This window comes from Elaeis guineensis, chromosome 9 (genome assembly GCF_000442705.2).
Source record: "Elaeis guineensis isolate ETL-2024a chromosome 9, EG11, whole genome shotgun sequence".
Taxonomy (NCBI): Eukaryota; Viridiplantae; Streptophyta; class Magnoliopsida; order Arecales; family Arecaceae; genus Elaeis; species Elaeis guineensis.
In genome coordinates this window covers 14,209,692-14,224,467 of record NC_026001.2, presented here as the reverse complement: position 1 = coordinate 14,224,467, position 14,776 = coordinate 14,209,692, and the positions used below count along the sequence as shown (strand labels likewise).

The following is a 14,776-nucleotide window of genomic DNA, read 5'->3' as shown; positions in this document are numbered from 1 at the left end:
AATATTCACATATAATATAATCATAAATCTGATTCGATTCAAAACACTCGTAACTCAACAGCCTCGACTATGACCAACGTTTAACCCCCATTGATGGGGTCCACTGAATACCAGCGCACAACCCCCACTGGCAGGGTCCACAAACACCAGCACACAACCCTCACTAGCAGGGTCCACTGAGTACCAACGTATAATCCCCATTGACGGAGCCCACTGAAATATAGTTAGGCTGAGAGCATAAATCCGATCTGTATCAAAATACTTTGTATCATAATATATCATAATTTTTCACTGAACATGTGCATAATCGACGTACCATAATATTTCAAAAGTACTTTTCTTTCAAAACATAATTCATAATTCATGCATAATTTCAGAGAATAATTATTTATTTTCAGAATAAATATGAAATATCTCGAGAAGATGATTCATTACTTACCTTTCACGGAGCACTGAATGAATAGATCGACTAACTTCTAGGAGATTCTTCGGTGCCTATTATCCAAAATTATATTTTTATATTAATTTTAATTCAAAATTATATCTAAACAAATCCCAAATCAAAACCTCACTTAAAATCAGACTCTTCTCTAAACTCGATCAAAATGAAGCCTTTCACTACGCTAATCCTAGAGGAATAACTTTGGAGAGAGAAATCCATCATGAGAGAGAAACAATCTAGAGAGAGAAAATTTTAGAGAGAGAAAGTAGAGAGAGAAAGTCCAATTCCAGAGAGAGAAAGTAAGAGTTCAGACTGAAAGAAGAGAGAGAAGAGAAAGAAACTCTCCCTCATTTTTTTTATTTTATTATTTATTTATTTATTTATTTATTTATTTATTTATATATTTTCTTTTCTTTTCTTTTCTTTTATCTTTTTCTTTTTCTTTTTCTTTTTTTTCTTCTTTTTCTTTTCTTTTCTTTTCTTTTCTTTTCTCTTTTTCTTCTTTTTCTTCTTTTTATAGAGTAAGAGAGCATGGTCAAGGTGACCTTCTTTGAAGTCTCATTTGATCAGTGCATTCCACTGGAAGACAGGTGAGGAGATAGATGCTCCAACATAGAGAGGGCATCTACGGGAGCAGTAGCAGCAAGGCACAGAGGTACAATGCCAATTCCTAATGTTGTTGATGATGATACCGGTGATGATCAGTAGGGGAGGAGGAAACAGGAAAGAAAAGAAGGCCATGGGCAAGAATCTTCTGGTGGATTTGTGGGGCAGCTGATAGAGACTTGCATTCCTTCAACAAAGAAGCAAATGCAGACAGTGCTAAGTTTGGAGAGGGGAGTGCACGGCTCGCAGTGGAGAAGAGCCATATTCTGCTTCTAGGCGTTGCCTTTGGTTAGTTGAGGAGCATAATGATGGTAGCATCTTATTCTGCCACCATGAACACACAAAAACCTCACTACACAATGCCAAAGGAAGGTTAAGAAATTTATCAGGTAAACAGCCACCAGGACAATCAGCAATGAAGATACAGATAATTACACTACTATAACAAGGACTATATTCAACATTGACATCAACATACACCACAATGAATAATCAGAACACCAAATGAAATTTAAAAAAATGGCTTTTTTTTTTTGCAAGCTTTCTATCTCATCTCCAATAGATAAACATGTTCTTATTTATAATACATGATAAAAACACAGAAAAAGAAAACCTCCAATTTTTACTTAGAAAATGGAATATATCCACTCTTAAACTATAGAGACAAATGGATAATTATAAATTATCATGGAGATTATAAATTATCATAGAGATAAACATGAAGCATACCATTATTGGTGATCAAAACACCAATTTTGAGCATTGAAATACTCAAGAACACAGCATAGCATGATTTCCATCTCAGCTCTAATTCATCAAGCTCATATTTTCATCAGACAAAAAAAAAATGAACAGTTTATAAAAAGGATATCTAAAGAGGAAAAAAAAATGAAAAAGAAAAATCCAAGATTAGCTTAATTAAAACAAAATTTAGCTTTCTGAGAGAAATTCTTGAGGGTTAACAAGGATCTGCAATCGAGTAGCTGATTGAGAGGAGATTTACTGTCGGATAGCACTTGGATCTCCATGGCATTCTTCGCGGTTCTACCATTTGCTCAAACCCTAGCCAGGCCATAAAACCCTTGCGCTCTCCGCCAGCCTCTGAGTGGCACGTCCCCTCCCGCTGTCCAATTAGTCCAACGGATAAATCACCTGTGGTTCGGCTGGATCTCTGGTTGGGGCTTTCAGCTCTTGTTCGCTCTGGTTCGTCTGGACCAGCTATTTGGGTCTGGACTTGACTCTTGAGCCAAAACTAACCAGACTCAAATTACCTTTGAGTCTGGAAGAGAATTTTCTGCTGGATTCAGTTTATTCAAGCCCGTTTTTTATCAACCCAAAATTTTTTAGGTGTTTAGATTTCTAAATTAGTTGGATATCGAATGGCCAGTTTGGTATTCTTCTTGTTGTTTCATTTTAGTTTCTCTACAAATTAATCTGTGAAATACCACATGGACGTTAATGTTGAAGGTACATTTGCATAAACCTGTTATTATTCCTTGATTTTATTTTTTATTTTTTAAAAATAATAAATGTTTACTATCGAAAAAAAAATCAAAATGATTTTATAAACAATTTGAAAAAAAAAAATTCATCATATATTTTGTTCTATCTAGTTTATTTTTCTTTTTAGATTTTTAAAAATGAATATAGATAACAAAATCAAAAAATAAATGGGCCCATTTTATAAATTGTTTGGTTTCCTATAACTGAACATGCATCATTTTTTTTGGGCTAGTCAAATATCATCTAGACAGCTCTTCATTGATAATTGTTACATGCTTCTAGAACTAGATCACCATCAATTGTTCATTTCTTTCCAATAATGTCAAGGCAGTACAAATATTCTTTAGAGATTGCTCAAAAAAAAAAAAAAAAATCTATAGAGAGATCCCTTAAGTAAATGTTTTTTTTTTTTTTGATAAAAATCCCTTAAGTAAATGTTGAAAAAATCAAGTTCACTACCATTTATAGATCTTATTGCATCCACTACATTGAACTTTTTATAACATGTTGATGAGCAAAGCTATAGATCTGTCAAAAAGAAAAAGAAAGAAGAAAAGATAAGGAAAGCTGACAATTGTAGACTATAATAGCCCAAGGGATCGGTGTGATTTATAGGAGATAGGTGTTTTTTCTTAGGTTATGGTAGGAGGTAGGTTTTTGGTGGCATCTGAGCAGATTTTACCTATGATAGTAGTGCTAAATTGGATTATCTCTCCCCAACCAACCCTAAAGAGAGAGGAGTTAAGTGCAAATGTACTCCATCATGATCCTTAAATTTCTTAAGGAAGGCTTAAAGGATTTTTTTAGGCAATTGGTTTGGTCCAGAACAAAAATATACTACATCCAACTGTTTTGAAGACTTAGATTGCTTTCGACCCCTATGCTTTTAACCATTTTTACAAACTTGCTGTCTTTTAAATTTTTAATTTGATCTCTTAATCCATTAAGTCTTAATTTATGCTAAAATCATCTTCTGCCCATCTCCATTAACCAAATGTTATTAAAGAAAACTTACCAAAAAAGCAGAGACCTTAGTATGCATAAAAGAACAATAACCATAGTTAGTGTAAAAATAGTTGTGCTTAGTTATGGTTAGTATTACATAACTTCTAAACCTATGGACCAATAGTTAGCCACAACATAAAAAGCAGACCACAATTTAGACATAATTGGCATAAAAGGACATCTTTCATACACTAGCTGAATCCAATAGTAAAACAACTTAAATCCAGCATTAAACCGATATTTTAACATTCTTAATTTCATCACTGATACATCTTCAAAAATAATAAAAATAAAATTATGATAAAATAATTTTAAAGGTCATAGACAAGATCCGTGCCAACTTTTCTTCAAATAAAGAGGTCAATGATGTAGTAGATGATAGCTGAAGGGTTTAAGGAAAAAACAAGCAAGCTCGAAATTTACTACCAAATCGAAGTGGAGGCTGACTGAAGGTTTGCCAAAGCTTCCCTAAAGCTTTATAGTGAAATAAGCTCGCTAACATGGTAGTAAAAGTCTCTAATAGCTAGGGTGGGAGTGTTGAAATTTTGTCCTAATCTTCATTAACCATCGAAGTAGCTGTTAAAGAGTTTGGTTATTTCATAATTATCATTAGAAACATCGTAGGATGGATGATGGAAAGGATAACTGCCCAAATTGAAAGTTAAAGAATCAAATTAACAACATTTAAAGAAGAGGGTTCTACATGTAAATGACAAAAAGTACAAAAGGCCCATCAATAACATTTCTAAATCTTAGCCCACATATATCTAATTGTCATTTATCAAGCGAAAATGAAGTCTACTAGAAACGAAAGAACTTTGCATTTAATGCAAATTTCTATATAAAAAAATTAAAGTTTTTGAATCTTACCAAAAAAAAAAAATCCAATGCAGAAGGCTCTGGGCCACATATGGCTAAAAGATTTTTTTTTATATTTCAAATCTGTTAAGAGCTCATAGCTCGACACGTGAGGTATTATCCATTTTAGTCCATAAATCAAGAGTCCTACCATTGCAGGGATGGTCCTTAATCTGATGCACCATTGTCGCGGCCAAAGATTCATGGCTCCGCACATGAGGTATTTGTCTGTTCTGATCCATGGGCCTCACAGTTTTGTCATGAAAAAGATGATCCCTTCCTATATAAACCAGAATTCTCTTTGATTCACAATCAATGTTGGACTAATAATACTTTTTCTTCTACACCACGATAAAATCCATGACACTCAAATCACAGTTACGCAACCATGCAATTATGCCACCCACCCCCTAAAATTGAAGTTCTTGACATTGCCGGGAAGATGCCACCCACCCCCTAAAATTGAAGTTCTTGACATTGCCGGGAAGAAGAGAAACAAAGAAGGGACAAAAATAGATGGAGGTGGAAGAATCCACGATATTCAAAGACTGTGTTGGCCAGATTCTATCGACTCTCTTCCAGGCATTTTAACCTAATCCACAGTCGAGAATTTAACATTTTCAGTGATCTAAAGAGCTGGCTTGCTGGAGTTACAGTAGACCTCCATGTGTTTTAACTCTAGCGAATTATGGCAGCAATTAGGCAATTTATTAAGCCTTTAATGCAAATGCCAGATGTTGGGGAAAAGATTTATCCTGCGTTGCTTAAGCAAGAATAATCTTGAGATGCTATCAAGCGCTAGCCTTGCCATTGTGCCCCAATGATCTGTACTTGGAATCGCCAAGCAACATAACCGTAATCATTTATTCAATTTCCTTGAAATTTTTCTTTACAATTATAGGAGAGAACATTCTCAGCCTATGATATAAATCTCTGTTGTGGCTGGTTTCTCCAAACCAGAAAAGCAAAAAAATAAAAATAAAAAATAAAAATAAAAATAAAAATAGTAAAAAAAATGGCTAGGTTGGACGGTCTCCTTTGGATCCCAGTCTCAATCCCATATATGCCTCACAAATCTCCAAAAAGAAGAGAAGCTCCACTTGTTCATCCACATCTCACCGCATCTTTTCTTTTTCTAATGCTTCCAACTTTAGCTTTGTGCTGAACACTCTCAATATTCCTCAGCAACTTGGTGTCATGGTTGCATTTTAACTTCCATCGGTCTAGTTGCAATCTCAGTTATGTCCGCTTCTGCTGTGTCTGTTGATGATGGGTGGGGTTTTACAGAGCCATCAGTTGAATGTTGTCGATTGTCATGCTGAGCTTCTAATATCCAAAACAAAACAAGAGCCACCATAATTGTTGACAGAGTTGCCAGTGCGGCCCATGTCATGTGGACATATTTCTTCAGTGGTTTGCATTGGTTGGAAAGGATCTCAGAGAATGCATCTTTCACCATTTGGCAATCCACCAGCTTCTCCATACCAGGGAAATCATCAACAATATTCTGAATCGAGCTCGTATAGACTAGCACTCTGTCGTAGTCGCTAGCTGATATACAGGTTCCACCACCATCCTCTGAGCAGGTATACTTCTTCAAAATCTTCAAAAAGATAACACTATATTAGGCATCATTTATTAATAGTGCGAATACATTCTAATTATGATGGATGATGCTCGAACTTCTTGCATATTTCTCACAGATTAAAAATAAGACTCAAACTTATGTTGAACATGTCACAAATATTAAATGGAAGCGTTTTTATGATACTAGAAGCAGATAATGCTAGAATTGGAGGACATAAGACAAATTTACCTGGGGAATTTCTCCTATCTTGATTGTGTTGGAGGAACAATTTTCTGGCTGATAACTGTATTCAGGTGGTCCAGAGAAAGGATTGCAGATATATTCTAGATCTGGAAGAGCCGATGACTTCGCTGCTGATATGTTTGCATTTACCTGCACATTTTTGCAGCTGTGATTTCTGGGTTGTACGTCATGCATTAATGCTAGAAGGATCAGATTTTGCAGTATCAAACTATATGTAAATGATGTATTGATGTATGTAATAAAGTTTTTTTTTTCTGAATATAGGTACAAAGTTTGGCATCTTAAGCATCTATTTTCTGTTCGATTGAATGTTTCTTCAATAATTTTCATTACATGGGAACACAGGCTGCTTGAAATAAGATGTTTCAAAGCATTGGGGCTTGCTAAGTAGAAAACTCCAATTATTTCAGTTGCTAATTTTATGGATACAGATGCCTTTCCATCATGAGAGGGTAATTCTGTTTCTAATATCCTTTTTCTGGACTGTCATCCATATCAAGAGTTCAAAGTTGTTGGATCAACATTCATTGTCATTTCTGTGACCATGTCAAGTTTGTAACTTGGTTAATTTGTTTATGAGCAGGTACAAAAAAACTCAGTTTCATAAAAATGTATTCTGATGCTCTAAGGATGTCATCCAGGATGGCCAACAGTTACCTGCACTCGTGATCAAGTGTAACTAGTAGCATTATTCACATTCAGACACATGCATTGATGGATAAGGGTAAAACATATAAATACAACCAAAGATGCATAAGACTTCATGCTTTTTGGTTAACAGTGTTACGTGATATAGGGTCATGCTAATAAAGGAAAATATTATGGGCTGATACAGGTTGTCACGTGATCCCTAAATCATACTAACAAACATAATGATAAAAAATGCATTTAGCTTTTGTTTTGAAAGCTTTTTATGGACAGCTGCTGTATTTTTTTGGTTGAGCATTTGAACTTTGGTAGTGCTATCAGTAATTAAGCAAAGAAGAACAATGATACCATCTCGAGCCTTAAAACAGGCTCATATATACTATAAATATGAACGCATCATATACATGAGTTCGTGAAGTGCATTGTGCTAGGTTATGGTGTTGAAAATAAAGGTGAATGAATTACTTTCAAATGAGCTTGGAAACATCCAGGAAAAGCATGTTCCATGTGACTCGTTGTGATGTGGTTAACCTTTGGCTCTAAAGGAATTTAGAAATTGAATACCTGATCAACTATATTGTAGATTCCAGCTCCGACATCACGTAGAAGTTTATTGGATGAAAGCTTCTTATTACATGGGAGGATCGAACTTAATGTGCTATTTTCAGGGTTCAACCGGTATTCATCAAGAGCTACACAGGAATCACCAACAAACCTGGAAAAATTCTAAATTTACTCTTCGTAATTGTTTAGGACACAAGAAACTCTCAGATGGTGCAGAATGAATATAGCTTACTTGTCTAGGGAGTAATACAGCCCAAAGTATATCCAGAAGAGGAATGTCAATAACCAGCAAAGAATGATAAGCCTGTCGCATTTAAGATTTTGTTAGACCTTTCCTAGAAACAGATCCTGATTCTGAGCATTGAAACTGTGACAGATGATATGTTTCTTTCTGTTCATTAAAATCTAAACATATGGAGGTGCTTGAATTAGTGCATTTTTTATTGAAGGCAGAATCAGGACTTAAACAAAAAAAGGTGACTTGTTCGACTCTTTCTAGATGATTTAGCCAGGAAAATTTGCAGTTTGCTTACCAATAAAGAGCCTGGTGAAGCTTGAGAGGCCTTGATGCTGAAGTACAAAGAAAAGAAAAGTTTAACACATGAAACAAGATTGATTTGATAGTAGTTTGGAGTGCATTTTGCATACAAATTAGCTCACTTACCTAACAAAGCAAGAATGGCAATCAGGTTTAGCACAACGGTGCCAATGGTAAGCACTTTCCTGGAAATAATGTGCACATCAGCGGTGACAATAGAATCATGGTTAGGTTAACTTTTTTATGGGATTTTTTTCATTTTTCTTAATTCTTACAATATTTTGATGCCCTTGTTGACCAGCCGCATTTTCTTCACTGCTGTTCTCTGTATGCTATCAGCTTCATCATCTAGATTCTCTAATGTCTTATTTAGACTTTTGGATGCTTGAGGGCCACCATAGAACTCTGAGACGTTTTGCATGGCTCCAACAGCTTCAGTTACATTGTATATTGTTCCTGATGCCTCTTCTGCAGTTTCTACAATGATGTTTTTAGTTGACTGGGCTCTTGACTGGAATCTTAAGCTTCCACCAAGTACTACTCCAGAAGCAACTCTGCAGGTATTTTTACCAGCAGCAACTGTTCATTAATTTTTCATCAAAAAAATTTAATATTTTTTCTCTTCTATGGTATTTAAGTACCACACTTACATTGCTAGGATTGTTAAGAGAATGCCCAGGAAAATAGACCAGAGACAGTATCTCTTGGAGCAGGGGAATTGCCCATTCTCTCTTCTTGCTTTCTTGGTGAAGCAAGTGTTTATGGTAACTACAATTGCAGCATAAAGGAGACCCCCAACAAGCCATAGGATTGCAATGATGTACCCATATCTACCTGTAAATATTGTCGACTGAACATAGAAAAATAATTAAAGGATCAGTTTTCTTCTTTTTATTTAAAAAAGAAAGAGAAGGAAAAAACTTTTCAACATGGTCTTTGAGGCACTGGTACACTCACAAAAAGCTGAGACTTATGAAGAATTTTCCAAAGTTTATGGATAGAGAGGAAATAAATAAAAGCACCGGATGTTATTTTGAATTGTTGTAAGTAGGTATTGTGATAAGTGATTTCCAATTAAAGCTCTTCTTTTTTATTTTGGTGGGGGTGGGGTGGGGGTGAACAGATGCCTTTGAGATTTTGGTATGAGATGGTGTCATGTGATTGAAGGACAAGCAAATTGCTACTATAATTAAAAGAATAGCAGATAATATAGTATTAAACTCATTAAATTGTTGATAATCCTGAAGAGTGATTTCAGATGGAGCAATAATTCATGCCCTCAAAAATATGGGTGTTTTAATTTATTTAATTTAGCTCAAAGTTAAAAGCTTTCCTTTTGGCTATAGAACTGATTATTTGCAATTTTGGTAACTGCCCAAAGGCTTATGAGGACATTTTCAGGGTTATTTTCAATCAGCTGTTCATCGTTAATAGTATTGTGTTTCTTGTTTAATTATTTATCATCATCATAATCATGCATGCATGCATGCAAGAGAGAGAGAGAGAGAGAGAGAGAGAGAGAGAGAGAGAGAGATCCTTACACTCCAATAATGCTTGTTCGTAATGTTGTAGCCTCCTTTGTACTTCTTGAAATCATCCAAAGGATCAATTCTTTCTGTTCTAGCTGACAAATTATCCACAGATGCTGAGTCGTTCGCCCCCTCCACTAAAAGTCTTTCTACTAGTAAAAAAAAAAAAAAATTAAAAAAAAGGAAAATATAAGAGCCGATTGCTAGAAATCATTTTGTAAACAACAAGATCTGTCGCTTAAAATCCTGCATGTAATTTGTGGCATAATGCTGTATTTGTATGACCATCTTATAAGGTTAAAACTACTAATCAGGTGAAAATCAAAGAATTTTCTTTTTTTTTTTCTTTGGAACAAAACAGTAACTAAAGTCACACTATTTCATAGATGTTAATAAGTAGTTTTTCTTAAACAAGTACACACTAGAAAGATGTTTCTATCATTCTTTCCATATGAAACATAGCTACAACCATTTTTCGGAAATAACTGCAACATTGAGCATGTGAAACATGAAACAGGCCACAACCATTGTTCTCCAGGAGTAGCATCTGATCTGCATTCTGCTTTGCATGAATACAATGCATGTGAACTTTGATTCTAGATGTCCGATACTAATGAACGCATTCATAGATTCACAAATATATGTATCATAGATTCCAAGGTCATGTCTCTATACTCTTTGACATCAGTTTTTCTTTTCCATTTTTAAGTTCATATTGTACCACTCAGGTGGAACTATTCTTACAGAGCCAGAGGAACAAAAAAACCCCTTGACACATGGATTAAAGTGAGGGTATGGTTCCTACCACTTCCAATGTGGAACTATAGCTCAACACCCCTTTCACTTATAGAGCGCTTGGGACAGAACCACTCGGCAGTTGCATTAAAGTGAGGGGCTTATCAGTGTGGGACTTATGAGTACATAAATGCCTGGAGTGTGGGACTATTGCTTAACATCTACATGTCTTTCTTTGTTTCTGTCAATATGATAAGAAGCCTAATCACTTGTTACAAAAATTTAAAAACCGGCAACAAAACCTAAAAGAAATCAGGGATGCTTTCAATAAAAGGCAACAGGTTTTGTGATTCTCACCTGCCCCAATATGAGAGATAGCAATGAGTTCCTGAGTGCTGCGAGCTGTGACTTCCATACCGAAACCTAAAACCGCCACCAGAGAACAAAGAAGCAGCACGACCACATTCAACTTTCTTGAACCCATTTGAATTACCTGTTAGCATCAAAATTTTTATAAGAACTCGTACTAATATAGAATTATCCAGCCTAATCTAAATAAAAATATAGAACTGAAAGCATCTCAAAATATATGGAAACTTAACAACGTTCTATCATGCAATAAAAGCCAACAAGATATGGACCCACTCATCAGATGACTCCCTTTGATGCAGGCCTCTTATGTCCCACGGATTGGACAGCCTTGATCAGCCAACTTGGCCCAAGTCACCCTCTAACTCCCGTTCAAAATTAAGATAATGACAAAACTTTTTAAACAATTTAGGCCCCATTCACAAGAACATGAAGAAAAGCTTTTTAAGGACATGAAAAGAACTTTTTAACTAATAGACAGAGTAATGCAGGAGTACACAAACAATTGAAACCACACTCACCATTGATCTTTGGATTTTTCTCAAAAACACCTCCAAAAGCTGACTTGCCTCCAATGAACTACTAGATTTCTTTACGAAGAAAACCAATCTAAATAGATCTTGGCATAAAATCTGCTTCCAAATCCCTCCAGCAAGCCTTTTGACACCTTAAAACTCCATCTTCTCCTCAACGAAACAATATAAAGGACTGCTATCGGCAACGGATGATTAAATTTCTGCCAAGAAGCGAAACACAACACCTCAGAAACGTCTCAGACTAGTCCACAGCAGCCATTTCCAATCTTGACAAAATACCATGATTTCTGGAAAGAACTAGAAACAAAATACTTGTAAAATTGTTAAACGTCTTTACCTCATTCACTTAAATGCTCATAAATTCAAACACCATTTCTCCAGAAGCCCGCAAAAATCCTGAACCCGGAACCCGTGTCAAACGAGAGCTCCGGCATAAGGTAAAGTCCTCCCTCTCTCCCTATATACATATATATATCCAGCCTGAGAAAACTATTTGCACCCGTACTTTTCTTGTGGAGTGGGGAAAGAAGACTAAACCACCTTAGCTTAGAAAGCACTTCATTGAAAGATGCAAAGGGGAAAAAATAAATGGAGTCCGTGTAACAACTTTTTGATCATAGACGCCTCGTCATCAGCGGATTCCTTCCCTCCTCACAACGTGTGAAACCTGACAAAAAAGGACGAGATAAAGAGCTCAGCTAACCTTCGTTCCTTTCGGCTTATAAACCTTTTCTTTTTCTTTTCTCAGTTCTAAACTCGAAAGAGTTGAGAAACGGCTCCGCAACAAGGTGGCAACCTGAATCCTAATACTCAAATGCTCTTCTCAATGCATGATGGGTCCCAAAGGTCGCTGTTTCTGAGAATATTTAAGGCAGTCTAAGAAGAAGCGGATTTAGGGCCCACAAAGACTGAAGATTTTGACGACTTGGTCAGGCTATGTGACCAAGACTATGAACATGAATCGTCCGATCTGGACGTCATGCAAGCATTGATACATGGAGATGGAGAAAAGAAGGGACGCGGAAAGTTTGTTGGTGGCTTAAGAGTTAAGAGAGGCGGCTGTTTTGGTCTAACTTTCCCACTAATCCTTTGGAAAATTTTTTTTTATCGGCCTGAGTACGCTCCCTTCTGCCAATCCCCACCGGAAGAGCGGGCAGGCACATCTACAATGTCCCATTCTGTCAATTGTCGGCCGTCGGTGCGTTCGGTTCACGACTAGCATAGAAATCTAAGTCAGAATTGAAATGGTTATGTTTTTCAATATATTTAATAAATATTTAAAATTGATATCAAAACTGAAATTTAAATATTTTTAAATAAATTTTAAAAAACAATTCAATATGAAAATTTTTTTAAAAAAAATATTTTTTAAAATAAAATAAAATTTAAATATTAAAAAAATAATTAAAAATATTCATTAAAAAATTAAAATATTTCGTTCAAGTTAGAATGAGAGTCATTTATCTGCGTTTCTGTTTTAAAATCTAACTCTTTCCGATTAAATGCACCGATTAGTTCAAACAAGCAGCCAAGTTCACCATTGCAAGATCGCGGACGTTGAATGCAACTCAGCATCAGGTCTTTCTAAAATTTTCTAAATCTAGTTTTTTTTTTATTTATATTGAATCTTACTAGAGCCTAATCCATCGCCACCCATAAAGACTCGCACCCAAGCCGTGCCCCCTTTGAACTTCTTGCGGCAAATTCTGACTTTGTTTCTAGTCCATAGCATGTGCCGCCAGGCAAAACTTCAAACATGCGATCACATTGTTGCGTTGCTGACATACCTTCGAGATGCATTGGCCCACGTGCATCATAGCTGATATTTTTACCCATCTCGATGCACAATCAGAGACTGGTGTTGCAATGGAGCATCAGATGTTAGACCATCCAGCTTGCTCCTCCTGCCTTTGTAGTTGTGAAACTAGGAAAGGACGAGTTTGAGAACAATGCAACAAAACAGGAAAAGAAGAGGAAACAAGAAGCATGTTTGGCACTTTCAATTACTGTAGGAAATAGTAGTTGGTGCTAATTGAGCACCAAATAAACGAATATTTAGTCATTTTTTTGTGCTTTCAGCCTCAAGATGCGACGGTGTTATACAATCCTTCACGATACTGATTTCAGTAAGCTATACTAACCTTTTGTCCATATGAGGTTGTACAAAAAGGAGGAGGAGGAGAGAAAAAATTCTACTAAAAAAGAAAAAAAAAAGAAGAAGAAGAAATAAAATATAACACTGGGTTTGGTCCGTCGGAATCAAAAAGAATTGGAATGTGAATAAAAATGAGATGCTTATGGAAGGCATGGAAGAGGAATCAAGATTCCTAATCTATTATTTGGACTTAAGAAATACACAAAAATGAATTACCAATTCAATTCTCATATTTAATTTAGCTAGTTATATATTATTTTTAAATTTTAATTAACATATTTTATTATTATGTTAATTTTATACTTCTCTAATGAGGTATTCTGTTTCTTTTTCCCCCCTAAATTTTCATTCATATTTTCTTTCCATATATTATGTTGATTGGCTTTCTAATATTTATCTAATATTTTTCATTTATTTAATAATTTATATCTATATTTTTATAAATTATTTCATAAACTTGCACAATTCTCGAATGTTAGTGGGGCACGTAGTAAACCTTAAAATAACAATTAACATAAATTTACAGCCCATGTTGATTGTTATTTTAATGTAATAATAATCATTATTTAAATATTAATTATAATATTTATATTTTTTTTCTTATATCATAATCATCAATACTTAAGTTATGTCATCTATATTATTCATCATAAATGCTATTGATCAGTTTATTTTCAAAAATAAATAGCATTCATTACATTCTTGGTGGACCAGCCATTCCTCGGAACGGGTCAAAGATAACATCTCCATTCGCTTCCCAAACAAGGCACAAGAATCGAGTTTTGGATGTAGTTTCAGCTGTTGTTTCCAACGAAATCTTGACTTGAAGTACAACCTAGGTCTTACCTTGTTGGTAAATCAATTAAGGGTAATTGATGCTACAAGAATACGGCAAATGAAACATTAGTCACCGAGCAAAGCTTAGAAGATAACTAATATTTTCAACCATATGGAACTTTAGAGGGTTACCTAGCAAGGATAACTAGGATGATGTAGGAACTTGGACTTAATGGATAGGGATGCCGTGCCTCCTGACCTGGTGCTTCTGCTGCAAATAGACTTGTATTTTGTCTTTCTTTGCCTTCTTGTTTTCTTCCCTCGAGGAATCACCTAAAAGAAAAAAAACAAAAAGCTAGGACCTTCCAACAGTAAAGCAGAAGCCCAAGCCAAACATTACAGCTTTATGCTTTGCCCGGGCTCTCGCCCACAGGACCAACAGCTAAGCTTTAGAGCCTTCGGATCCACCGGGCCACCCTTCACATTGATAACTCCAACAGCACAAACTTGGAGGATAAGAAACATGCTATGCTAAACTTCTGAAGATGATTTAAAACAAGATCTATATCACAATGATCAGGAGAAATTCTAGTGCAATCTTTTTTCAGTATCTTAGATCTCATACACTTAGAACAATGGATAATGATGGTACACAAGTCAGCAATTAGTGAACCACATGC

General features: G+C 35.5%; 1 protein-coding gene across 4 annotated transcripts; it reads right to left on the bottom strand.

The window, feature by feature from the left end:
- Positions 1-5,240: 5,240 nt before the first annotated feature.
- Positions 5,241-14,744, bottom strand: LOC105051482 (uncharacterized). 4 transcript variants are annotated; one of them, XM_073243200.1, is made up of 14 exons: positions 14,289-14,744; positions 11,705-11,831; positions 11,502-11,621; positions 11,150-11,364; positions 10,617-10,752; positions 9,537-9,676; positions 8,646-8,845; positions 8,271-8,549; positions 8,122-8,180; positions 7,991-8,027; positions 7,690-7,761; positions 7,458-7,608; positions 6,231-6,374; positions 5,241-6,017 (listed from the first exon to the last, which is right to left on the bottom strand). In XM_073243200.1, exons 4-14 carry the CDS (start codon positions 11,150-11,152, stop codon positions 5,610-5,612), a joined length of 1,629 nt encoding a protein of 542 aa, XP_073099301.1. In that variant the 5' UTR covers positions 11,153-11,364; positions 11,502-11,621; positions 11,705-11,831; positions 14,289-14,744; the 3' UTR covers positions 5,241-5,609. The 4 variants fall into 4 exon arrangements, with proteins under 4 accessions (XP_073099301.1, XP_073099299.1, XP_073099302.1 ...); XM_073243198.1 differs by having other exon boundaries at positions 11,502-11,831; XM_073243201.1 differs by having other exon boundaries at positions 9,537-9,673; positions 11,502-11,831.
- Positions 14,745-14,776: the final 32 nt, after the last annotated feature.